Consider the following 26,681-nt stretch of genomic DNA (forward strand, 5'->3'; position numbering starts at 1 on the left):
TCTTCCGGGTCTCCCACGCGGGTGCAGGGTCCCAAAGCTTTGGGCCGTCCTCGACTGCTTTCCCAGGCCACAGGCAGGCAGCTGGAAGGGAAGTGGAGCTGCCGGGATTAGAACTGGCGCCCATATGGGATCCCGGACGTGCAAGGCGAGGACCCCAACCACTGCATCACCACGCCGGGTCCAACAGGCTGCTCTTTTACTGTTTCCCCTCTGAACATTTATTTGAAAGACAGAGTGGCGGAGACAAGAGCGTTGTATCACAGCAGCCTTGCAGCCCATTTGGGTTTCCTGTCAGGGTGCTGAGGCCCAAGTATTTTGGCCATCTCTTTCTTCCTAGTTACACTAGCAGAGAACTGAATCAGAAGTGGAGTAGTCAGGACACAGAGCAGGAGTAGTGCTTGATAGGGGATATGGGAGTCATATGGTGCCCCGATTGGGCGCCAGTGCTTAGAGTTGGAGGCTTAACCATTTGAGCCATACCCTTTTTTTTTTTTTTAAGATTTATTCATTTGTTTTTATTGCAAAGTCAGAGAGGAGGAGAGACAGAGAGAAGGCTCTTCTGTCTGATGATTCACTCTCCAAGTGACCACAACGGTTGGTGCTGTGCCAATCTGAAGGCAAAAGCTAGGAGCTCTTCCAGGTCTCCCACGCGGGTGCAGGGACCCAAGACTGTGGGCCATCCTCAACTGCTTTCCGAGACCACAACCAGGGAGCTGAATGGGAAGTGGAATTGTTGGGATTAGAACCAGCGCCCATATGGGCGGCAACTTTAGCTACTCTCCCATTGCAACAGGTCCCCCATATTCTTTTTATTTTTTTTTTTAAAGATTTATTTATTTATTGGAAAGTCAGATAGACAGAGGAGGAGAGACAGAGCGGAAGATCTTCCGTCTGATGATTCACTCCCCAAGTGAGTGCTACAGCCGATGCTATGCTGATCCGAAGCCAGGATCCAGGAACTTCTTCCAGGTCTCCCACACGGGTGCAGTGTCCCAAGGCTCTGGGCCGTCCTCGACTGCTTTCCCAGGCCACAGGCAGGGAGCTGGATGGGAAGTGGAGCTGCTGGGATTAGAACGGGTGCCCATATGGGATCCCAGGGTGCTCAAGGCGAGGACTTCAGCCTCTAGGCCACTGCGCTCCCCGCCCCCCCCACCCCCGTACTCTTTTTAATGTTTGCCTTCTGTTATAGGTGTGTGCTAATTCAGGTATGAATTTACCCATCTTTTCCTGTTTCCCTGCCATTAGCTATAGCACAGCTATACTTTCTGTTTTCTAAGATTAGCTCCTGTGCTCTTGTTTCAAAGCTCACCTTCCCATCACTATACAGTACTAATAGGAAAGTAATAAAGAAATGGCACTTTTTAGGTCCCGTGTGGTAGCCTAGTGGCTAATGTCCTCAGCTTGAACACACTGTTATCCCATATGGGTGGCAGTTCTAATCCTGGTAGCCCCGCTTCCCATCCAGCTCCCTGCTTGTGGCCTGGGAAAGCAGTGGAGGAGACGGCCCAAAGCCTTGGGACCCTGTACGCGTGTGGGAGACCAAGAGGAAGCTCTTGGCTTCTGGCTTTGGATCGGCTAAGTTCCAGCTGCTGTGGTTGCTTGGGGAGTAAATCAGTGGTCAGCTGATCTTCCTTGTCTTTCCTTCTGTCTGTATATCTGACTTTCCAATAAAAATAAAAATAAATCTTAAAAAAATAGCACTTTTCATAACTTTTTCTAAATTGCCCGTCTAAAGTTTTTCCTTGTGGGAGACACTGCAGTTCTTACTCCTGTGTGTCAGACTAGGAAGTTGTGTGAGTGCCGTGCTCCCCCTTTGCAGCTCTGCACTTGTGTTCCTCCCACCTCCTGCTTCCTGCCTCCAGTCACTGTGCTGAAGATCAGCAAGGTCAAGCTGAGAATCACTCTCAGAAAAAGATGAGGCTACTTTTCCTGCTGTTCAATGGGAACAATATTATGTTACAAGTTCTTGTGTTAACTCTTCAAAATACAGCATTTGTTTAGTCTTTTTAAAAAATTGTTTGATAAGGTAGCAAAAAAAAAAGCAACAGAGTGGGGAGGGGGCAGTCATCTGTCTTCCAAAGGTAGTCTCAGTTCACAGTTGTTTGGATGTACTCCAAGTTACTCTTCTATGCATACTGATTTAATTTCCTTAACGTGACTTCACTTTCAGTTTTGGAGTAAGCAAAAAAATGAGTCAGACTTGACCAGTGCTATAACTTAGAGGGTAAAGTTGCCATCTTTGGCACTGACATCCTATATGGGCACCATTTCGAGTACCAGTTGCTGTGCTGCCAGTTCAACTTCCTCTTAATAACCAGGGAAAGCAGTGAAAGATGGCCCAAATTCTTGGGCCCCTGCATCCTCCGTGGGAGACTTAGCAGAAACTCCTGGTTCCTGGCTTAGGGGTCAGACCAGCTCCAGCTCTTCCGACCCCTTAGGAGTCAACCAGTGCTTGGAAGATTTCTCTACCTCCCTGTAACTCTCTCCTGCCTCTCTCTGTAATTCTGCCTTTTAAATAAAGAGATCTTAAAGGGGAATAAAATTAGATAACATCTCATGTGGCTGATTAATTTTTAAAATAAAACAGAAATATTTATTTCTCAATTCTTCGTAAATGTTTTAGCTTTTGTTGTTTAATCATTTTCTTATAAGTCAAGATACGTCTGAAAAATCTGAGGATTGTAACGCACAATTCAAAGCAAAGCGTGACTTTCTGATGAGCGGTTTGCCAGATTTACTGAAACGACAAATTGCAAAGAAAGCTGCCGCGCTGGATGTGTACAATGCAGTGAGTACCAGTTTCCAGAGAGTTGTTCATGTGCAGCAAAAGGACGATGGTAAGTTGTTCATACTGAATGTTTGCTGGTTAACTGTGAGAAGTAGTGGGAAACTATTTAAATTGGTTAAATATCAGTAGATGAGACCAAAGTTTAAGTATTTTTTTAAGATTATATAATTGAAAGGCTATGTTACAGAGAGGAAGGACTGAGAAAGAGAAAGATCTTCCATCTGCTGGTTTACAACCCAGATGGCTGGTACAGCTGGGGATGGGACAGGCCAAAGCCCTCAGAGCCTGGAGCTCCATCCAGCTCTCCCACAGGACTTAGGCCATTCTTGTGCTGCTCTGCTAGGTTCATTAACAGGAAACTGGATCAGAAGTGGCACACCCAGGACTCAAAGCCGCTTCCCAAACTCAGTGCCAACACACAGGCAGCAGCTGACCTCCTGCCAAACACTGGCTGCTAAATATCTTTTTTTTTAAAAAAAAAAATTTATTTAATTTTATTAGAAATGAAAATTATACAGAGGGGAGGAGAGACAGAAAGAAAAATCTTCTGTCCATGGATTTACTCTGCAAGTTGCTGCAATAGCCAGGGCTGAGCCAATCCAAAGCCAGGCATCAAGAGCTTTTTCTGGGTCTTCCACGTGGGTGCAGGGACCCAAGGCTTTGGGCTGTCCTCTACTGCTTTCCCAGGCCACAAGCAGGGAGCTGGGTGGGAAGTGGGGCTGCCGGGATTAGAACCGGCATCCTTATGGGATCTCTGCGCGTTCAAGTTGAGGACTTTAGCTGCTAGGCCACGCTGCCAGGCCCCTAAATGTGCTTCTTAACACAGTCAGTATTCTCTGAATTTCTGGTGACCACTTTATACACCTGTCTGGATATCTATTTTTTTTTTTTAAGATTTATTTATTCCCATTGGAAAGGCAGATATACAGAGAAGAGAAGAGACAGAGAGGAAGATCTTCCGTCCAATGGTTCACTCCCCAAGAGGCCGCAGTGGCTGGAGCTAAGCCAATCCAAAGCCAGGAGCCAGGAGCTTCTTCCAGGTCTCCCACATGGGTGCAGGATCCCAAAGCTTTGGGCTGTCCTTGACTGCTTTCCCAGGCCGCAGGCAGGGAGCTGGATAGGAATCAGCGCTGCTGGGATTAGAACCGGCATCCATATGGGATCCTGGTGCGTTCAAGGCGAGGACTTTAACAACTACACTATTGCCCTGGGCCCATGGATATCTAGGTTAGCCCCTGTATCTACCCTACAAGGTGGAATATTGTTAAGTATACTGGCCTTTTAAAATCCTGGCTTCAGATCGGCATAGCATCGGCCGTTGCGCTCACTTGGGGAGTGAATCATTGGATGGAGGATCTTCCTCTCTGTCTCTCCTCCTCTCTGTATATCTGCCTTTCCAATAAATAAATAATAATAATAAAAATAAATCTTAAAAAAAAAAATCCTGCTGTCACTAGCAAGGCTAGTAAGTAGATGAGTCTGGAATTGACTCCAGTTTGGACTGAAAAGCTTCATCTTATAGGGGCCAGCCTTGCATTGTAGCTGTCCACAGTGCTGGCATGTGATATGGGTGCCAATTTGAGTTCTGGCTTCTCCACTTCCAATCCACTCCATGCTTATGGGCTGGGAAAGCAGCCAAAGATGGCTCAAGTCCTTGGACCAGGCCTAGAGGAAGTTCCTGGCTCCTGAAATCAACCTCGCCCAATCTTGGCCACTGTGGCCATTGGTGATTAAACTCAGCAGTAGATCTCCCCTGTCCTAACTCTGCATTTCTGATAAATTAAATAAATTTGCCGAAAAAAAAGTTTTATCTTTAAACCAAAATGCCCACTGTTCCTATAAGTTCGATTAAGGATGATTTAAAAGGAAATGACGCTTTGGTAATATTTCTTTGCTTTTACAAGTGTAAGGCAAGACTGGGTAAATTCTGTTCATTGTGTTTGCTGGAGGATTTTGTTCTGAGTACTCGTGTGGTTTAACAATTCTGTGTTAATCCTGTATTCATCAGATCTTTTTATGTTTACCTAACTGATTTTTAGTAAATGGTTGTATATAAATATTGTTAATTAAGGTACTCTTTTTGCTTTTTTTGTTAGGCTGCTGGTTGTGGCATCTGAAACTGCCCTCTTGTCCGCTCTTAACTACGTTTAAGGAACTGACCACTAAAGTGAGGGATGTTTCCAAATGTGTTATTGCCCTTGGTGAATTTTCAACTTTGAATTCAAATGTGCAAAGTAGTAAAGCTGTGGTAAGTACTGGCGAACTCTGTTCAAGGTTCTCTCTTCTGGACTTTGAGAGGAAGACATTTTTTCAACATCTACTAATGTAACCTAGAATTTCTTTTTTCTTAGGGCCTACTTTTAAAAAGGAACCCTAATTAGCGTTCTCATTTCTTTTAAATTCTCAGCTTTTAAAAATATCTTAAGAATTAATCTTAGCCAAATTTGAAAAATTTTAAATTGTATAGCACAATTGCTATAGTCTAATAAACGTGTGAAGCACAGTTAGTTGAAAAGGATGAAAATTTCAATGTGAACCAAGTCATTCCAAAGCTGTGTAAACTCAGCCTTTTTGTTTGGTGAATAAAGGAATCCTGCGTTAATAGCTTACTGTGGCTAGATCGTGGTTGGTTCATGTTTCGATAAACATGAATATATTGTGCATTTTATTCTTTATTGCAGTTTATGAGAAAAAGGAAGGATTTTACTGAGGAAGTAAGAAATCTTTTGTTGGAGGAAATCAGGTGGTCTAATCCCGAATTTTCTTTGAGAAAATACTTTCCCTTGCTTCTGAAAAAACGAATTGAGCACCAGGTACTTTCTGAGTGTCATGGTAAACAAGGTTAGTGATAATTATAATTTTAGTTTTGAAAACATTTAGACTTTGCCTGAATTCGCGCCAGCAGACATCCCCCAGACAGCGAACTTTGTTCAGACAAAAGAAAACCTTGCTGTAAATGTGATGTTTGCCCTTGCCAGCTAATGTGCATTGAAAGAAACCCAAAAGGAAATAACTTCAATTTAAATAGCATGTGCAAAAGGCGGTCTAAATATTATATATTAAGATTTACAGTTTGATTTTAGTATGTCATATTCGATTCTTGCCTTTTTTCTCTAAAAAACCTTTTAAGATACTTGTTTGAGAAGTAGAGAGAATGAGAGTAAGTGAGCGTAAATACTCCCATCCCATGGTTCATGCCACAAACACCTGCAAAGATCAGAGGTACCCCAAGGCCAAACTCAGGAGCTGAGAACCCAGGCCAGGTGTTGCCTGTCATTAGGTGGCTGGGGCCCAGTTACCTGAGCCATCACCTCTTCCTCCCGAAGTCTATGTTAGCAGGAAGCTGGAGTCAGGAGCTCAAAGCCAGTGCAGGATGCAGGCATCTTAATCTTTGTCCTACCCACCAAGTCAAACATATGCTCCTGACTTTTCACTTTACGGTATTAATACCAGCATATTTAAGACCCGGTGCAGAAGCCTAGTGCCTAAAATGCTTGCCTTGCATGTGCCGGAATCCCATACGGGCATCAGTTCATGACCTAGCTGCTCCACTTCCCATCCAGCTCCCTGCTTGTGGTCTGGGAAGGCAGTTGAGGAAGGCCCAAAGCCTTGCAACCCTGCACCCATGTGGGAGACCTGGAAGAGGTTCCACGCTCCTCACTTTGGATCAGCTTAGCTCCACCTGTTGCGGCCACTTCAGGAGTGAATCATCTCCCTGTCTCTCTTCTTCTCTGTATATCTGACTTTCCAATAAAAGTAAATAAGTCTTTTAAAAAAAAGACTAACATATTTAGAAGTGATACTTAGATTGTGGGATATATGTTTTTTTCCTTTTGACTGGTTAGCACATGGCATTTCTTTAATTCCCAATATAGAAAGTCTACAACTAGAACCGGATGCCATTCAAAAAGAAACCAAACGGAAACGAATTGAAACACAGAATTATAAGTCAAAGAGGAAGAAATCATGTGAATACTCAGAAATTCCAGAAAAGGAAAGTGGGAAGCCAGAAAAGCTTAACAGAAGAAGCACTTCCTGTGGGGTGAAGTCAGGTTCTCCCAGAGGTTTATGTCCTAAGGCGACCTGGGAGAAACAAGCCGGCCTGAGTACAACATGCAAAGTGGAGCCAAACGCACAAGGTGTGGATGTTTGGATAATAGATGATGACAAAGAGTCTGGACCTGAAACATCTTCCACTCCTGGTAAATTAAGTTTTCTCACTCTGGTACTAGAGTCTAGACTTTTTAAAAGCTTCTTGTTCTTTCCTTCTGCCTTAATATTGCCACTGCGAAACCTCACTGATGAGAGGCAAATAGACAGCCGAGCTGCTTCCTTTCACACATAGATGTCAAACAAAAACTTAGATCGTACTCAACAGGCAGATGTTGTCTTACAGTTACGTTAGATATATCTGACATGTTTCCATTCGGTGTATACAGCTTCGCCAGAGTATTCTATTGGGTTTAGTTCATCTGTTTATATAAAGTATATATTATGCTTTATATTTGACATGGCAAGTTTCTGAGCATTTTTATCAATTTTTCTTTTGAGAGAGAGAGCTCCGATGCACTGGTTCATTTTTCAAATGCCTGAATGGCCGAGATGACAGCAGGAGTTGGAATTTCAATACAATCTCTGATAGGGATAGAAGAATCCAGGAATTTGAGCTGTTAACCTGCTGCCCTCCAGGGTCTACATTTGACAAACCGAAATTGGGAATCCCAGCTAGACCTCAAACCCATCTGGTCCTGTGTCAGACCTTACTATTCTCTTCTAATAAATTCTTCTGCATTTACTGAGGCTTTTTTTTTTTATTATTCCTATAAATCTCAATGGCATTTTGATTTTAAGTTTAGTGACAATTGGCAAATTTACAATATTTTGTTTTCTTGGGTAGAACTATATTATCTCTGTTTACCCAGATTGATCTTGTAGAATGTTTCAGGTTTTTTTTTTTGTTGTTGTTGTTTCATTTATTTGAAATTCAGAGGATATAGAGGGCTAATCAGAGTGAGATATTCCACCTGCTGCTCAGAAGAGCTGGGGGGTGGCTAGGCTGAAGCCAGGAGCCTAGAATTCACGTGATGTCTCCTCCCTGGGTGGCAGAAACCTGAGTCCTTGAGCCATCACTGCTGCCTTGCAGGATGAGCACTGGTGGAGAACTGCATCATGAATCAGATGCAGAGACGTCAACATGCTGACGTGGCATTTGGGCATCCCAAGCAGGATCTTAACCAGTGTGCCAAAACTCCTGCCCCTAGTGTTTCTTTTCAGTGACCAAAAGGGCTACTTGAAGGGCATGCAGTCTTTGTTTTATAGACTGCTGGTTTTTATGGTAAAAATTACTTTGCTTGGCCTGCTGCGATAATGTAGCGGCTGAAGTCCTCGTCTTAAACGTGCTGGGATCCCATATGGGTGCTGGTTCTAATCCCGGTGGTCCTGCTTCCCATCAGCTCCCTGCTTGTGGCCTGGGAAAGCAGTCGAAGACAGCCCAAAGCCTTGGAAGACCCGCGTGGGAGACCTGGAAGAGTATCCTGGCTTTGGATTGGCTCAGCTCTGGCCTTTGCGGCTGCTTGGGGAGTAAACCATTGGACAGAAAATCTTTCCCTCCGTAATCTGCCTTTCCAATTTTCCTAATTTTTTTCTTGAAGGGTTCTTAAGTATTTTAGTATTTAATAGATTTTTTTCAAGATTTTTTTATTGATATATATTTTTTTTAATTTGAAAGGCATATTTACAGAGAGAAGGAGAGAGGGAAAGACTTTGTGTCTTCTGGCTCACTACCCAAATGGCCTCAACAACTCGAGCTGAGCTGATCTAATGCCAGAATCCAGGAGTTTCTTCTGAGTCTCCTTTGCGGGTGCTGGGTCCCAACAACTTGGACCATCCCCCTCTGCCTTCCCAGCTACAAGCAGGAGCTGGATGGCAGGTGGAGCAGCCAGAACAGGAACCAGTGTGCATACGGGATGCCAAGGCATGGAGGTGGAACGTTAACTTGTTGAGCTATGATGTGTATTTCTGTACTTTCATGAGAAATCACAGTGATCATTTATATTGAAAGGGACAGGCTTTGTGTGAATTAATTTAAATATAAATCTTAAGCTTTAAATTGACATTTTTGTAATTAATGCATATAAATATTTCTATAAATGCTTATTGTTACATTGTAATACTAATGTTAAATGTCCAAGAATATGTTAGTTTTAATTTGTTTTTGTTTTTTTTTTTTAATAATTTCTTCTTTCCCAGTTGATTTTTTTTTTTTCCTTTTTAAAATTTTATTGTTGTTTACATTGTGGTGCAGTTTTATAGGCGCTGGGGATTCCCCCTTCCCCTCCCATACCCCTCCCCCCATGGTGGATTCCTCCACCTTGTTGCATAACCATAGTTCAAGTTCAGTTGAAGTTTTAATTTGTTTTTGGCTTTAGATTCTGGGATTGAAGACATGCTTTGGACAGAGAAGTACCAACCTCTGAATGCCAGTGAACTTGTGGGCAATGAGTTAGCTATAAAAAAGTTACATGGGTAGGTATTTTAAAAAGTTGAGGAATACTTGATGAACTTTGTTTTATTCATGTTAAACTTTATAATTGAAATTAACATATTACAAGGTAAAATCTTTTTAGAAATAATTTTCTTTTTTTAAATATATATATTCTTTATTAATTACATTGCATTATGTGACACAGTTTCATAGGCTCTGGGATTCCCCCGACCCCTCCCCGTACCCACCCCCTGTAGTGGATTCCTCCACCTTGTTGCTGTATTACATTTCAAATTCTTTCATTGCAAGAGTATACCAAGAATAGAGTCCAGGATCTTATTGTCCAGATAAATTCAACAGTTTCTTGTGGAGACCATCTCTGGTCTGAAGGCAGAGCTGACTTTTTAGAAATAATTTTCAATGAAAATATTTCCCTTTTCTCACATTTCTTCCCCTACAGAGGTAACCACTATTGAAACTTTTCTTTAAAATCTTGTAGAGAAACATACAAAATTTAGTTCCTATATTTCTAACAAATAGTTGTATTACTATTCTTCACATATTAGATATTGCACGTTCTTTCTATAATTTGTACTTTCTGTAAACTTCTTTTATGCGTAAAGTTTATTATGGTCTTAGGAATTAATACATTTTTCAATAGAAAAATGTTTTGCAGATTTATGCACTTATTTGAAAGGCAGTTACAGAGATGAGGACAGATCTTCTGTTTCTGGTTCAGTTCCAAAATGGCCACGATGGCCAGGCCTGGACCAGTGTGAAGCCAGGGACTCCAGCCTGGTCTCCCAGATGGGTGGCAGAGGCCCAAGCACTGGCCCATCATTGCTGCTTTCTCTGGCATGTCAACTGAAAGCTGCATGGAGGTGGCACAGCTGGCAATTTCAAACTAGAATTCATATGCTATTTTGGCATTGTAGACAACAGGTTACCCTGCTGCACTAAATACCAGTCTCTAATAGAAATATTAAATGATATGGTTGTATTGCCTGAGGCCTCATTGGAATATTATGTAATGTGTGATATATGTGTCAAATTAGCTTTCTAGTATCTGAAAACTTCCGAATTCTAAAGCTGTGTGACTCAGAAGCTTTTGTAGTAGAACTGTGGAGCTTCAGTTATAATAGTTCATGTCCTCAGTTGGTTCTGTTCTAAGTAATTGCACTGTTCATTCTTTTAATCCTTAGAATAATACTAAGAGGATAAAGACTGACAAGTTGTCTTCATCTTACTGATGAACAGGCCACGAGATTTGTATAGTCACACAGCTAGAAAATGCTTGCATTGGGACTGAATCCCAGGCGTGGTGTTCTAGAATAGAGCTGCATCTTTCTGCATTACACACTTCGTGTCATCACACTGTCTGTCCCGATTTACTTTATGAGTACATATCCCGTAATGGCTTTTTCCCCCACTAGTGGACTTTTGTCTTTATCTTTCCCTTTTATACTTAGTATAAATCATGTTGCAATGACTGCTCCTTCGCATGTAGTCTTGTACACTTAGCCAAAAATCATTTCACTTTCAAAAGAGCGCCCATATCAAAATATTTTCCTATTTAAGTTAAAGCACTTAAAGTCCATGACACTGTCTCACAGCTCCCTCAACAGTCATTTTAATAAAAGGTTTAAGACATCTCTGCGTTTTGCAGATTCCTTTTAGTAATATACATTTTCTCTGACAGTTGGTTAAAAGACTGGAAAAGAAGAGCTGAATTGGAAGAAAGGCAAAATTTGAAGGGAAAAAGAGAAGAGAAACAAGAAGGTAATTTTTTCCATCACTAAAACTTTTTGGCTTAAGATTGGTTATCTAGTTTTTGTAGATTTTATCCTGGACTTCTTGGCACGAAATGTGTGTGTTTGAGCAGTGGGTTTTGTGATGTCTAACTGATTTCTTCACACTTAGGATTTCCTGTGCACTTGTCTTGCAGACGTTTCGAGTACCCTGGACTTCCAGGGCAGTTCGGATGAGGAAGAGGGTCGTCTGTGCAACACTGTTCTGATAACAGGGCCGACCGGCGTGGGCAAGACCGCCGCAGTGTACGCCTGTGCTCAGGAACTTGGCTTTAAGGTTAGCGACAAGTACAGTGCGAGTTTTATGGAACAGTCACACTTGAACTGAAATAGGACATTCTTATGCTCTGCTTTTAGATATTTGAGGTGAATGCATCTTCCCAGCGTAGTGGTAGACAAATTCTGTCTCAACTGAAAGAGGCTACGCAGTCCCATCAAGTAGACAAGCAAGGGGTAAATGCACAGAAGCCCTCTTTTTTTAATACCTACAACATCGGCAGATCTCCAAGTAAGTACATCCTGTCATTAAGACGTGCCTTTTCAGAAAACAAAACCTAATGAAGAAACTTTGTCCGGGTTTTGCCATTTGTTTTTCTAATTTTCATACATATAAACATGCTTTTTCCCCCCTAGACTATATTAAAATAAGTTTAGAGACTGTCATATCATTTTGCCCATACACATATATACACAATTGTAGTAAGTTTTTTTTAAAGATTTATTTATTTTTGGTGGAATGTCAGATTCACAGAGGAAAGGAGAGATAAGACGGAAAAAAAAAAGATCTACCCACTTGTTCTCTATCTAGGCAGATGCAACAGCCGAAGCTAAGCTAATCCAAAGCCAGGAGCCACCTCCAGGTCCCCAATGTGGGTGCAGGATCCCAAGGCCCTGGGCTGTCCTCCACTGCCCTTCTATGCCACAAAGAGGGAGCCGAAAGGGAAGTGGAGCAGCCGGGACATGAACCGGTAACCACATGGGATCCCGGTGCATGCAAGGAAAGAATCCTAGCCACTAGGCTATTGTGCTGGGCCCAATAAGGTTTTTATTTATTTTTATTTTTTTTTAACATGGGTGTCAATATACTAATCAGATCTTAGAAAATATAATTTACATTCCTTAATATCATCCAACACAGTCTGATGTCCATTTTCTATTGTGTCAAATGATTGGTTCAAGTTAGATCTCAACTTTTATTAAGGTTTTCTTCCTCCCTTCTTCTCTCCCTCCCTCCCTCCCTGCCTTTCCTTATTTCCTTCCTGGGAGACAAGAGCTACTGTCTCCTGGTTCACACCCTAAATGCTATTTGGCTGGAGCTGGAGGCAAAAGCAGCGGTCACAGCCTTGGTCTCCCACCTCCATGGCAAGAGCTCAGCGGGCTGCGCTGTGACTGCTGACTCCCGGGTCTGCAGTGTGTGCAAGCTGAGGTCAGGAACTGAAAGTCCACCCAGGCAGATCTCTTAGCTGCCAGGCTCAGTTTCTGTTCTCTAACATCTCTTAATCGTTCTGTCAGTTCCCTTATTCCTTTCTTTTCATGTCATTTCTTTGTTGAAGAACTTGAGTCATAGAATTTTGTGCCTTTGGTTGATGATTGTATTCACATGTTATTAGTTCTCTATTTCTTGTAAATGGTAGTTTCTTCTGGAGGCCTCATTATATTTGGGTTCTGTTTGGAGGCTAGTGCACCTGTATTGGTAAGCCACATACTTCTTTTAAAAAAAAAAAAAGATTTATTTATTTATTGGAAAGTCAGATATACAGAGAGGAGGAGAGACAGAGAAGAAGATCCTATGTCTGATGATTGACTCCCCAAGTGACCGCAATGGCCAATGCTATGCCAATCCAAAGCCAGGATCCAGGAACTTCTTCCGGGTCTCCCACACGGGTGCAGGGTCCCAAAGCTTTGGGCTGTCCTCGACTGCTTTCCCAGGCCTCAAGCAGGGAGCTGAATGGGAAGTGGAGCTGCCGGGATTAAAACCGTCACCCATATGGGATCCCAGGGCGCGTTCAAGGTGAGGATCTTAGCCACTAGGCCACGGCGCTGGGCCCAAGCCACATACTTATGGCATCATAGCATCACATACACTATTTCAGTAATACGAGGATAAGGAGAGTTTTTTGACTTAAAACTCTTTGGATTTATAGTTATTACCAAATATGGGACCTTTTCATACCTTCTTTATTTCTACTTATCAAGTGCCCCTTCTTTCCTACAGGTTTTTGAAGGTGTGGAATCGAGTAACAATCGTTTCAATGCATGTGCATGACCCTTGTTATCTTTACACTTTCTGAGTTGATTTTCCCCATGATTGAATTTTCTCCTGCATACTAGGTTATATTTTCTGGCCGTGTGAATACCTGATGAGTTTGTGTGTTCCCATTGTTGGGTACTGAGTATTTCTGTAGTTCTATCTTTATTCCTAAACTATTCTGCGGCGTAGCTAAGTTTCTTGGAGACAGTGTGTCTTCAAGGATCTGTTCAACAAGTCTGTAGCGGCATTAAATGCAAGCCTTACTTTGAACTGTGGATGGAAGAACTTTCTATGTCTCCCCTTTCTATAAATCTGATCTACCTTTCCAATAAAAACAAATCTAAAAGAATGGATATCTGTCTTGTAAACTATATACTTTCTAGAATTTATCTCTAGATGCAATTTGTTTTTGACAGAAAAACTAAACTCCCCTAAGAAGGTTGTTACATCTCCAAGGAAAGTTCCTCCATCATCGCCTAAAAGTAATGGACTTAAACGAGCACTGCCCCCAAAAACTTTGGCAAACTACTTTAAAGTATCTTCTAAACCAAAAAATAATGAAGAAATAGGAGCACTTTTGGAAAACAGTAAAGGTATGATATTGATGAACTCTTATGTAATGAGTATTTTAACATTTTAGTAATGCTGATTGCATACAAGTAAGAACGTATTTCAGAAACTCCTGCTGCTACCTTCCCTGTCTTACAGTCCTGAAGAAGGGGTGTGTTGATATTTTGTTGCAGATATTCTTTTTTTGGAGAGAATGTGGGTGGGAGAAATTGAGTGCAAGTTCCTCATCTGCTGGTTCACTCACCAGATGCCTGCACTAGCTGGGAAACTGAAGCTGGAGCTAGAAGCACAACCCGGATGTCTTACGGGAGAAAAGCCCCAGTCACTTGTCATCAGTGCTACAACTCCTGCTCTGTATTAGCAGGAAGCTTGCGTTCCAGAGCCATAACCAGGATCTGGACGCTGACACTGAAATCTAGGAGGCAGGCATCTCAACCAGCGTCTTACCTGTCGTTGCCATTAAAAATTCAATATCTGCCTTCTCTGATTCATTTCCAACGTGCCCAAGTAGCCTTGGGGCTGGGCCAGGTGGTCATAGAGGATTCCCCTGTGGGTGACAGGATCACAGTTACTTGAGCCATCACTGTTGCCTCCTGGGATCTCTGTCCGTGTAAGCTAGAGGTAGGAAGTGAACCCAGGCTTTCTTGTGTGAGACAGCAGTGTGATAACTAGCAACTTAACTAATTTACACTTAAACTAATTTATATAACCCCATCTTATTTATTACTTTTAAGATGTATTTTATTTGGGCACTGTTCGTGACCTGGCAGCCTTGCTGTGGCTGTCGGGTTCCATTCCAGTGCCATAGCATCTCCATCGATGCCATGAAGCTGGCTGCCTCGGAGGCTTCCAGTTTGGGGTCTTGGAGACAAAAACTGGGTGTGGGATAGGAAGAGAGTTATGTATTTGAAAGACAGAGTTATATATTCCATTCATTGCTGATGGACTCCCTGATTGGCCACAGTTGCCAGACCTGGACCAGACTGGAACCAAGAGCTTCATTCAGGTCTTCCATATGGGCTCAAGGGCCCAAGCAATTGAACTATCCTTGATTCTTTCCTGACATCATAGCAGGGAACTGGATCGACAGTGAAACAGCTCCAAGGGCAAGGGGAAGAGGGAACATGGTAGCGTGATAAGGTAAGCCACAAACTGTACTACTGGCATCTCATATGGGTGTCAGTTCATGTCCCAGCTGCTCCACTTCTGATCCAGCTTCTTGCTGGTGGCCTGGGAAAGCCAGGGAAGGCTGGCCTAAAACCTTGAGTCCCTGTACCCAGGTGGGAGATCTAGAAGAAGCTCCTGGCCTTTAACCAGCCCATCTCCGGCTGTTGGCAGCCATTTGGGGAATGAACCAGTGAATGTAACATTTCTCTCTCTGTCTCCATCTATCTCTTTAGCTCTGCCTTTCCAATACAAATAAATTGATTTTTTTTAAAAAAGTGTACTTATTTTTATTGGAAAGGCAGATTTATAGAGAGAAGGATAAGCAGAGAAAAGATCTTCCATCCGCTGATTCACTCTCCAAGCAGCCACAACGGCCAGACTGAGCCGGTTTGAAGCCAGGAGCTGCTTCTGGATCTCCCATGTGGGTGCAGGGTCACATCCTCAGCTGTCTTCCCAGGCCACAAGCAGGGAGCTGGATGGGAAGTGGAGCAGCCAGCACTCATATGGGATTCCAGTGCTGCAAAATGGAGGACTTTAGCCAGTTAAGATATCACGCCATCACCCAAAAAATAATAACTCTTTAAACAACAACAAAAAAAAGAAGTGTAGAGCAGCTAGGTCTCAAACTGGTACCCATATGGGATGCAAGCACTGCCTTAGTGGCTTAACGTGCTGTGTCCCAGTACCAGCCCCCTTGTTTCAGTTTAATAAAGGATTTCAGTTTGAGTTTACTGTTTGGAAATATCCAGTGTTCTAGCAAAACTTGATTTTTACCTGTGATATTAATATAATTTCTTTGTACAGAAATTGAAGACAGTTTAGAACAGAAGCAGATTATTCACATGAATTCTACACAAGCACCGACTAGAGGATTTGGAGCTGAGGAATCCAACAGAAAAAATGCAACATCTCTTATTCTTTTTGAAGAGGTAGGCTAATAAGGACACTTCAGGGTAAAAACTAATCTTAAAGATTACTCAGTGTTTCTTTTTTTTTTTTTTTTTTTAAGATTTATTTATTTTTATTGGAAAGGCGGATATACAGAGGGGGAGAGACAGAGAGGAAGATCTTCCGTCTGATGGTTCACTCACCAAGCGGCCACAATGGCAGGAGCTGAGCCAATCCTAAGCCAGGAGCCAGGAGCTTTTCCGGGTCTCCCATGCGGGTGCAGGGTCCCAAAGCTTTGGGCCGTCCTCAACTGCTTTCCCAGGCCACAGGCAGGGAGCTGGATGGGAAGTGGAGCTGCCGGGATAGAACCGGCGCCCATGTGGGATCCCGGGGAGTTCAAGGCGAGGACCTTAACCGCTATGCCACTGCTCGGGGCCTCAGTGTTTTCTTTTATAGTGTAACCAAGAATATTGGGTTGCTTGTATTTATTTGAAATTAGAGCAAATGAAATCAAGTCTAGAAGTATTTTTCAGGAAGATAATTAATGCACTTCAGTGATTATTGAAATATTCTGATTCATTCTAAACCATTTATTGGTGACTATTTCTTTGGTTTTAATGTTTGGTATTTGGTAATTTAAAATATTTGTTTATGACATTCTGTAGACTCAATTCTGAAATATATAACTCTTGTCCCTGTAACAGATGAGATTTACATATATACTAACTGATATCCAGTAAGTTTTGTCACTTACCATTCTAATAAATATTCTAACAAATGAATATTCTAATAAATGGTTTGCAGGTTGATGTCATTTTTGATGAAGATGCTGGGTTTTTAAATGCGATCAAAACATTCATGGCAACAACTAAGCGACCTGTAATCCTGACTACAAGTGGTATGTAACACTGATTTAAGTATAGTTCCTTATATTTTGTTGAAATATTTTGAGAATGCTGCTAATTTTTTTAAAGTTTTTTTTTTTTTTTTCAATTGGAAAGGCAGATCAGAGAGAAGGGGAAGCAGAGATAAAGATCTTGATTCACTCTCCTAGTGACCAAAGTGGCTGGAGCTGAGCTGATCTGAAGCCAGAAGCCAAGGGTTTCCTCTGAGTCTCCCACGCAGGTGCATGGTCCCAAGGCTTTGGGCTGTCCTCTCCTGCTTTCCCAGGCCACAAGTGGAGCAGCTAGGACCCGAACCAGTGCCAGTGCATGCAAGGGGAGAATTTAGCTACTATGCTATTGTGCTGGACTCTGAGAATGCTGCTGATTTCAGGCAGGAATGTTAGAATAGAAATCAGTTAAGGAGGGCCAGTGCTGTGGCAGTGTAGGCAAAGCACATTTTGGTGGTAGCGTCATATGGGTACCAGTTCAAGTCCCAGCTGCTTTGCTTCCGAGTCAGTTTCCTATGTATTGCCTGGGAAAGCCGTAGAGGATGGCTGAGTGCTTGTGCCCCTGCACCTGTGTGGGAACCCTGGGAAAAGCATCCGTTTTGGATGCTGGTGCCACAGAATAGAGGATTCTCCTGGTGAGCCGTGGCACTAGCCGCACAAGTGATGTCTGAACCTGCACCAAGTCTTGTTTTCTGAAAGGGGATGGAGCCTGCATAGAGTTTAAACTATAAATCATTAAAATTTGCACAAAAATAAATAAAACAGTGATCTTAATGCTTAACAGTTGAATTTTTTTTTTTTTTATAGATCCAACATTCAGTTTGACGTTCGATGGTTGTTTTGAAGAAATCATTTTTAATACTCCTTCCTTGGTAAGTTTAAAATTTTTCTGATTATATATATAGGTGCTTTGAAATTACTGGGTTTTTTTTAACTTTTATTTTAATGATGTTTACATCGTTGATTAGGTTGGGAATGATGAAGGATTAGGGGAAAACAGGTGAAACCAACCATTGTTTCCAAATTTTCTTTTTCTTATTCCTGTGTGTAAGGGAAGGGGGCAGAAAAGGGAGGAAGCTGCACCCAGCCTCCCAAACGCGTCAGTATTTGGGGATGAGGAAAGCCCCTCAGTGTCATCCCAGACTCCCCAGTGTGGAACAATCTCAAATGTTTTTGATAATTCTGAAATGCGGTTGATCTTGCCACTCCAAGGATGAGGAAATCCTTCCAAGGTCAATTTGCTGAACATATTTGTCAACTACTCCAGCCAAGCCTTGACAGCAGATATCTGAGCGAATGGAGACTCTGGGGTGGACTGTGTCAGCAAATTTTTGTATTTTTACTAGACTCTAATGTGCATTCAGTTTTTTTCCGGATTAACAGTCCTTACTGAAGTACTATCTAAATTGTTAAGGTACACTTGTCTTGCACACAAAAGTCAAAAGTAGTCATCTCCTAGATCAGTCTGTTGGCATTTCCATCGTTTCCAAAGGTTCTGACACCCTTCCCAGTTAAACAAGCTTCCCTTTAATAATGATGAGCAGTGTAGTGAAATTGACTGTGTGTGCACATTGAATTCTGAACTTTAATGCAAGCCATTGTTATAGACGGTTCTCTGATGGCTGTATTAATTTGCATGTCCACTAACAGCATGGATGTGTTCACTTTTCTACACACCCTTGTTAGTATTTGTTACTATGTTTTGGGTTTTTTTTTAATGATTTATTTATTTTACTTGAAAGATAATTTTAGTGAGAGAGATGGAGAGACAAAGATCTTCTATCTGCTAGTTCACTCCTCAGATGACCACAACTGCCAGATCTGCACCAGTCTAAAGCCAGAAGCCAGGAGCTTGTTCCAAGTCTCCCACATTTGGGCAGGGGTCCAAGGCCTTGGGCCATTCTCCACTGCTTTCCCAGGCCATTAGAGAGAGATGGAGGAAAAGTGGAACAGTTGTAACACAAACTGGTACCCTGCAGGATGCCCGTACCCAGTCAGAGGATCACTTTTATGAGCAATATGTATTTTTTTTGTCTACTCACTACTCAAATGTTCTGCCCATTTATTATTTGGATTGTTTTGTTGTTCTTAAGTTTCTGAAATCTATATATTCTGGATATTAATCCTTTGTCAGATGCAAGCTTTGCAAATATTTTCTCATAGTCTATTGTATCTTATTGTGCGGAAGCTTTTCGATTTGATAGAATTTCATTGGTTTGTGTTTGCTTTTTTGTTGTTATGTTTCCTTTTACTGCCTGTCTTGTCTGTTGATGGTGTTTTTAAATCCTATACATCAGGCCCCTAGCAGCTTAAGTGCTCACTTTGCATGCACCAGCATCCCATATGGCTGCTGGTTCTAATCCCCGCAGCCCTGCTTCCCATCCACCTCCCTACTTGTGGCCTGGGAAAGCAGTTGAATATGTCCCAAGGCTTTGGGGACCCTGCACCTGCGTGGGAGACCTGGAACAAGCTCCTGGCTCCTGACTTCAGAAGAGTTCAGCTCCAGCTGTTACAGCTGCTTGGGGAGTGAATCGGCAGATGGAGGATCTTCTTTGTCTCTTCTCTCTGTATATCTCACTTTCCAATAAAACATAAATTAAAATATATTTATATTTATATTTATATATATTCTGGACCCAAGCATGGTGGCCTAGTGGCAAAAGTCCTTAAATGCAACTGCCGGGAACCTGTGTGGACGCTAGTTCATGGTTCATGCCCCAGCTACTCTACTTCCCATCCAGCTCCCCACTTGTGACCTGGGAAATCATTAGATGGCCCAAAGCCTTGGATTCTTGCACATGCTACTGGCTTCGGATCAGCTCAGGCTGTTATAGCCAATTGAGGGTTAAACCAGTGGATAGAAGATCTTTCTCTGTCTCTCTTCCTCTGTAAATCTGACTTTCCAATTAAAAATAAAATTAGGCCCTGGCACAGTGGCCTAGCGGCCAATGTCCTTGCCTTGAATGTGCCAGGATCCCATATGGGCGCTGGTTCTAATCCCAGCAGCTCCACTTCCCATCCAGTTCCCTGCTTGTGGCCTGGGAAAGCAGTTGAGGACAGCCCAAAGCCTTGGGACCCTGCACCCAGATGGGAGACCTGGAGGAGGCTCCTGGCTCCTGGCTTGGGATCAGCACAGCTCCTGCCGTTGTGATCACTTGGAGAGTGAATCAGCGGATAGAAGATTTTCCTCTCTGTCTCTCCTCGTCTCTGTGTATCTGACTCTACAATATAAATAAATCTTAAAAAAAGAAAAGATTGTTCTCTTGATTACTTGATTCTTTTATTATTATGAAGTGTGTCATTTTGTCACCTAGTATTTCTTGTATTTTTTTGGTTGTTGTTCTGTTAATTGTCTGTGGGACAGACATTTGGATAGCTGCATACTATAGGGGATGTGATTGACTCATGTGTAAATTGCTTTCGGTTTTGGAGTTTTGGAGCTCTTCCTTTAACAGTATAAATATAGTGAATTCATTTATTGTTATTATTATCTTAAAGAAAACTTCCCCTCCATTCCCTGAATTTAAGTCCTGGCTTTCTCCCAGTTTCAGCCCACCTACTAATGTGCTTTCTGGGAGGAGCCTCAGCTGAAACATGAAAACAAATATATACACCAGAATCAGAAGACTGCTATGAAATGTCCTATGCAGGTGTACCATTGCTTAACCCAAAGGTTTCTCAAGGCTTGTAAAAATGCTTGCAATGTTCAGGGTGGAGAATAGCTTAAAAACTTCATTGCTGTGTTGGATTATTTGCAGTTAATAATTTATATATGCACACACAGGTTTTTATTTGGTACTATGTGTCTATATTTTTAGAGCAGTTCTCATTCTCAAAAGTAGCTTTACTGCAGAGCGGGTTTTAGCAAATCTTGTCTTCCTCCTTATTATAGTTCATTTGTATTGTGTTTCTGTTAACTCTTCAGCTAATACATTTTTCTCTGTTTTAAAGCTAAATGTTGCCAGCTACCTACAAATGATCTGCTTAACTGAGAATGTTAGAACTGATGTAAAAGACTTAGTAACTTTGTTAACTGCAAACGCTTGTGATATTAGAAAAAGTATCCTTTTCCTACAATTTTGGATCAGAAGTGGAGGTGGAATTTTAGAAGAAAGGCCATTGTCCTATTGTCGTAAGTTATTCCGTTATAAATTTCTACTAAGAGATTCTATTTAAAAATACATGTGGGGAGGGTGTTTGAAGCAGTCAGGATACCCTTTGGGATGACGCCACCCCAGAAGGCTAGGTCCGAGTCCTCACTTGTCTTCCAGTTCCAGCTTCCTGCTCTAAGGCATGTCCTAAGAGGGAACAGGTTCTGTGGCTCGAGCACTGGGTCCATGGGAGACCTGGATTGAGTTGTGGGCTTGTGACTTCAGCCTGGCCTAGCCTTGGCCTTGGGAGGTATTGTGGGTTTGACTAGCATGTAGATCTCGGACTTTCTTTCCTTTCAAATAAGTAAATACAATTTTAATTGAATTATGCTATGCCAGTGTAACTGAAAGACTGTAAAATTGTGAGTTATGATAGCAATCATAACTATACATGCATCAGCTTTATTCATGAAGTTTTGTGAATACCAAATGTAAGTGATAGAATTCTACCTGTGCTCCTGTCTACACTCAAATTCACTTTAGCTGTTTCTTTACCAAGAAAATGAAAAATCTGATCTGTAAATTACTTTTAAAATTTTATAGTTTTTTTAAACATAAATGTAATACACTCAATTTTTATAAAGAAACTACCCCCCTACACCATTCCATTCCCTCTCCAAGGTTTGACTGTTAAATTATCCAAACTGTTATGTATGTAGATTATATATATATAATTCCCTCTCCAAGGTTTGACTGTTAAATTATCCAAACTGTTATGTATGTAGATTATATATATATATTTAATTTATTAAGATGAGGGGCTTGCAGACCCATGTGGGCTTCTGACTAGAATGGAGAGGGTGGGGATGGGTGGTTGGGGAGGATGATGAATAAGATAAATAGTTCAGTTTCTCCTCCTGTGTCCACAGAGGGTGGGGGTAAGGAAGAGAAAGTATGCTGCTCCTTGCTGTCCCATTACATCAGTGCCCTGGGACAGAGACAGGTATTTGGTGTCATCTTTGAGGCCCAATGTGGGGAAGAATGTTTCAAGGGTGTTACTTGAGTGGTCATGATCTGAAAAGTTGTCAGCTTCCTTCCACCAAAAGTGCAAAATTCTAAGTCCCCTTGGCTGTCCACGTCTACCTCCGTGTGCCCACAGACATAGGTGCTTATTGAGAGCCAGGCCTGGAGTGTTGTTCAGCCTGTCCTTTTGATGAGCTACTCAACGTCTTGTGTTGGCTCAGAGGAACTGGCTGGTTCTGTTGTTCTTTGTGGTCCTTCGGATATACGCCTCATTTTTGCAGGAGGATCTGCAATTGAGGTGACCCATGGTTTAAAGCTATGACCTATATTGCATTAAATATTCAGGCGTATTGGGGATAGTGCTGTGGCACATCAGGTGAAGTTTCTACCTGTGAAACTGGCATCATATATGGGTACTGGCTTAAGTCTTGACAGTTTCACTTTTGATCCAGCTCACTGCTTGTGATCTGCAAAAGTAGCAGAGACTGGCCCGTGTCCTTGAGCCCCTGTACTCATTAAGACCTGGAAGAAGGTTCTAGACTCCTGGCATCTGAGCAGCCTAGGTTCAGTAATAGTGGCCATTTGGGGAATGAACTTGTAGATGGATGATCTATCTGCTTCTCTCCCTAAGTCTGCCTTTCCAATAAAAGCAAATAAACCTTTAAAAATAAACAAATCTCCCCACTTTTAAAAAAGCTTTGATATTTATTTGGAAGGCAAAGTAACAGAGAAAGAATCTTCCATCCTCTGGTTCTTTCCCCAGTTGCCCACAACCGTAAGCTACGAGCCAGGAGCTCCATCAGGGTCTCCCACACACTGAGGGAGAGAGGGAGATCCTCCTTCTGTGTGTGTGTGTGTGTGTGTGTGTGTGTGTGTGTCTCTTAGTTACCTTATTTGAACACCAGAATGAGAGAAATCTTGCACCTGCAAGTATCCTTCTCAAACTCCATCCAGATATCCCATGCGGATGGCAGGGTTCCAAACATGTGAGCCACAGTGGCAGGGAGCTGGACCAGAAGAAAAATACATTGGGGTGTGTATGAGGTAGGCAGTGGTATAGGTATAGGTTCAACAGATGCCAAAGGATCATAAACTCTAATCGTTTGATGCAGTTTGGTTAAAATATGAATAGATAAGATTTTCTTTCTTTTTTTTTAATAGGAGGAAACAGCAGGAATGTACTCACAGGTTGCTGCAGAGATGGTCCTGATGCAAAAAACATCCTTAAAAATATTAATAAGAATTGTGTAATCCTTCCTCAGTGTGACAGCGGCTGTGTTGAGACCTTCTTTGGTCTGAAGAACATTTTTGCCCCATCTGATGGCTTACTCTCGTTTCTGAAGGTATCCCCATGTCTGCCTGCAGTGTTGAATTCATGTTCCTTTTGGTTTTTCCCAGCAGTTCTGCTTTTTGAATCTTAAAATTGCCTATAAATTTTACAGGCTTTAGATTTTTTATTTTTTTAAAGCAGGTTTTTTTTTCTATTTTGTTTTTAATTTTTCCCTTACCTTCTCCCCAAGGTTTTAGATTTATAATTGTCATACATCTTAGCGCTTTTACAAATAATTCATAGACAGTCTTCCAAATACATATATTGTAGGATTTAGAATAGAAACTTCTCACATGAAATACAATTTCAGAGTAGTTTTTTAAATAAATGACTTTGTAGTTGTTGGAGTATGAATTTAATTTTTGCAGTTAGCAATATTCAGTTTCTAGTTTTGCCAGTATTTTGATGTAAATGTAGCTGAATAAAATTGTAACAAGTAGTGACAGTATTTTGAAGGTAGAATATTGACAATGCTATATTCACATATATGAACAGAAGACTGTCCAAACTATGTTCTATTCCAACATTTCTTTATTCCCCATTGTTTTTCAGCTCAAAATCACAACAAAAGACGAATGGCATAAACTCACCCAACTTCTCACAGAATTCCAAATGCGAAGTGTAGACTTTTTGTATAGCAATCTCGAGTTCATTTTACCATTACCTGTTAATATTTTTCCAGAACTAAAACCTCTCCATGGCTCCTCAGAAAGTCCCAATCCCAGCACTGCCACAAACAGTGCAGCCTGTCCTGCTAGGAAAAATCCCAGAGAACAGCCAGGGAAAAAGATGCCCAAAAGGAAACAGAAGAAAAAAATAGTGACTCTGGATGATAGTGACCTGTTTGACAGCGACCTAAGCTTTCCTGAGGAATCTGTGAGTCTGTCCCCCGTGTCCATTTCCTCCATCTCGGAAGACAAAGAAAGCGATCCAGATGCAAAGAAGCTAGATGAGTGCTTAGTGTCCAGTGCTGAGTCAGCTCCCCATCCCCCCACAACACCGGCAGAAAAGCAGCACTCTGCCCTGGTCTCCCGGTGCCTCAGCTGTCTCACCGAGTTCCTGGACAACATGTCCTTCCTCGACGCCCTTTTAACTGACGTAACAGAGCAAAAGGAGCTTGGTAAAAACGACTTCAGATGGACCCGTGGGAAGGTTAAAAGTGGGCTCTGCGATGAGTTTAGCCTCGAGAGCGGGGACAACGGATGGGCTGCTCGAAGCTCTGCGGAAGTGAAGGCAGCTGCAGAAGCTCTCAGCTTCACCAAGTGTTCCTCTGCTCTTTCCAAAGCCTTGGAAACAATGGATTCTTGCAAGAAACTAGGAAGCGATCCAACCAGTGATCTTAGTATTTATGTTTCACAAAAGCGTGACAGTGTGCACTTCAACCAGTCCGCAGCTAACTTAGAGTGAGTCTTACTTCCTGTTACTTTGTACTTGTCAGTGAGGAGTGCTAAAAGGGAAATCATTAGTTCCTTCATTCTTACTTTCAAATGCTGGCCGTTTGCTTACGAGAAGCCCTTGCTGTTGATGGTGTGGCTAAGAGAGCTAAGGAGTTCCTCCAGCTTCCTGGGAAGAGGCATAAAAGGTGGTTAGGGTGGGCTAGGCTTGGGAAGGTCTTGGGGACGGAGGTCTGACCTTGTGACTGGAAGGCATTGGGATTCTTCAGTCTGAGAGTGACTGACATGTTGATAGGAAGTTCGTGTTGAAAAGATGTGGCTCTGGAGCAGGAGCAGGGCTGGCCGTGCTGGGGACTGTTAGGTGTTTGCTAGGCATTAAGAACTGACGTGCTGTTTTTAATTTACAGCCATGCACAGAAGAGGATAGCAGTCGTTAAGAGTGTGTTTTCTAGTCGATCTCTAGTGAATCTGGGTAGTAGACAAGCTAGTGTAACCGAATATCTGCCAACTCTCCGAAGCATTTGTAAAACTGAGAAGCTCAAAGAACAAGAAAAAAACAAAAGGAGGTAACTACCTTTTTAGGGGTGGGCACTGTGGCACAGGGGATATTCGGCCACATCCCCATATTGGAATGCCAATTTGCATCCCAGTATTCCTTGCTGCGGTGCAGCCAGGAGGGAAGAGTAGATGCTGTTGGAGCACATGGACTCAGCTCCCTGGGAGTCCCAGGTGGAGGTTCTGGCTCCTGGCTACTTCGTCCTGGCCTGTCCATCTCTTGGGGATTGAACCAACTGGCAGGAGATCTTTGTCTCTCCCTCCTTAAGTGATACTCTGCCTCAAATAAACAAATCTCTTTTTAAAAACAACATTTTAAATAGTATTTCAAGGAGAATAAATGCTTTCATCAGATGAAATACTAATACTGTTTTTCCTGGTAATTTTGACAGGTTCCTGCATTATTTTGAAGGAATTCATCTTGATATTCCAAAAGAGACTGTGAATACCTTGGCAGCTGATTTCCCTTAATAGTCTGCGTTAATTGTGTACAGATTATGTGGTCCTTAAGATATTTTTGTATTATGTTGACTTTTGTGGAAGAATTTATTTCTTAATGTACATGTAAAACAGACTATTTGTATATTTTTTATTTGTGTATATATTTAAGATGAAAATATTTGAGTTAAAAATTGTATATACGATTGTGGTAGCTTTTTCCTGTAATTTTTGCATTACCCAACTTTACTTTGAAGGAGCTTTTTTGTGTGTCTATGGAAATGAATTAACTGTTTCTAGAAGGTTGAGTTCACTAAGATATTACTAAAGGTGTTTTGATGATAAACCAATTTATAATTTCTCCCTGTAACCCTTAAACATCCTGTCAAATATTGGTGCTTTGTCAAACTGTAAATATGGTCTTTTAAAAATTGTTTACACAATATGAAATATAAAATTACATATTATGTATAATATGTATGTAATTACATATTATATATGTAATTATATACACAAGAACATTTCCTAAGAAAATTATGCTTCAAATTTGGGGGGGAGCGGGGAGGGAAAGCTTGTCCTGATTAATTTATCTGTAGTGTTGTCCTCTGGCAAATTTTACCATTGAATCATTGGATCCTGACAATGTAAGATCAAGATTATAAATTCGTTTTCATAGGCCTTTTTCGGCAGCCGTGTGATATTGTGTATATTTGCCAGCTCAGGTCATTTGCCTTGTACATTTGCTTATATTGTTATTTTGTTGATGTTTATTTTATAAAGATATTGACATTATGTGTTTGTGCAAGATGCTGTTAATTAAAGCTGTGACAGGTTTGTTTGTGTTTAGCATAGTGGTTGAGCCACCCGTATCTGCTATTGTATCTGTACTGAGTTCAGTACTCAGCTGGGACTCATGCTGTTTTCCTGCCAATGCTGAAACGAGGCAACACTGATGGCTCACTAGGGTGTTCCTGCTCTCCATTGGGTCATGTGGGTCCTGGC

General features: G+C 41.8%; 1 protein-coding gene and 1 non-coding gene across 3 annotated transcripts in view; both read left to right on the plus strand.

Annotated features, from left to right (window-relative positions):
* ATAD5 (ATPase family AAA domain containing 5) overlaps positions 1 to 26,525 on the plus strand; it is a 40,807-nt gene extending 14,282 nt beyond the window's left edge. The window contains exons 7-23 of one of the 2 annotated variants that reach the window (XM_041000402.1): positions 2,653 to 2,837; positions 4,885 to 5,036; positions 5,470 to 5,629; positions 6,664 to 6,852; positions 9,217 to 9,313; positions 10,972 to 11,054; positions 11,212 to 11,357; positions 11,438 to 11,588; positions 13,748 to 13,924; positions 15,873 to 15,997; positions 16,761 to 16,854; positions 17,656 to 17,720; positions 20,800 to 20,980; positions 23,124 to 23,305; positions 23,845 to 24,695; positions 25,094 to 25,252; positions 25,634 to 26,525. In XM_041000402.1, coding sequence (XP_040856336.1) covers positions 2,653 to 2,837; positions 4,885 to 5,036; positions 5,470 to 5,629; positions 6,664 to 6,852; positions 9,217 to 9,313; positions 10,972 to 11,054; positions 11,212 to 11,357; positions 11,438 to 11,588; positions 13,748 to 13,924; positions 15,873 to 15,997; positions 16,761 to 16,854; positions 17,656 to 17,720; positions 20,800 to 20,980; positions 23,124 to 23,305; positions 23,845 to 24,695; positions 25,094 to 25,252; positions 25,634 to 25,712 — 3,076 coding nt within the window. In that variant the 3' untranslated portion in view covers positions 25,713 to 26,525. The remainder of the gene's footprint in view (positions 1 to 2,652; positions 2,838 to 4,884; positions 5,037 to 5,469; positions 5,630 to 6,663; positions 6,853 to 9,216; positions 9,314 to 10,971; positions 11,055 to 11,211; positions 11,358 to 11,437; positions 11,589 to 13,747; positions 13,925 to 15,872; positions 15,998 to 16,760; positions 16,855 to 17,655; positions 17,721 to 20,799; positions 20,981 to 23,123; positions 23,306 to 23,844; positions 24,696 to 25,093; positions 25,253 to 25,633) is intronic. The other variant, XM_041000401.1, reaches the window with a different exon arrangement.
* Positions 14,649 to 14,775, plus strand: LOC121170573. Its single transcript, XR_005885999.1, has one exon. It is a non-coding gene; the product is annotated as a small nucleolar RNA SNORA54 (small nucleolar RNA).
* Positions 26,526 to 26,681: the final 156 nt, after the last annotated feature.

This window comes from Ochotona curzoniae, unplaced genomic scaffold, assembly GCF_017591425.1.
Source record: "Ochotona curzoniae isolate NIBS_2020 unplaced genomic scaffold, NIBS_Ocur_1.0 scaffold_2453, whole genome shotgun sequence".
NCBI lineage: Eukaryota > Metazoa > Chordata > Mammalia > Lagomorpha > Ochotonidae > Ochotona > Ochotona curzoniae.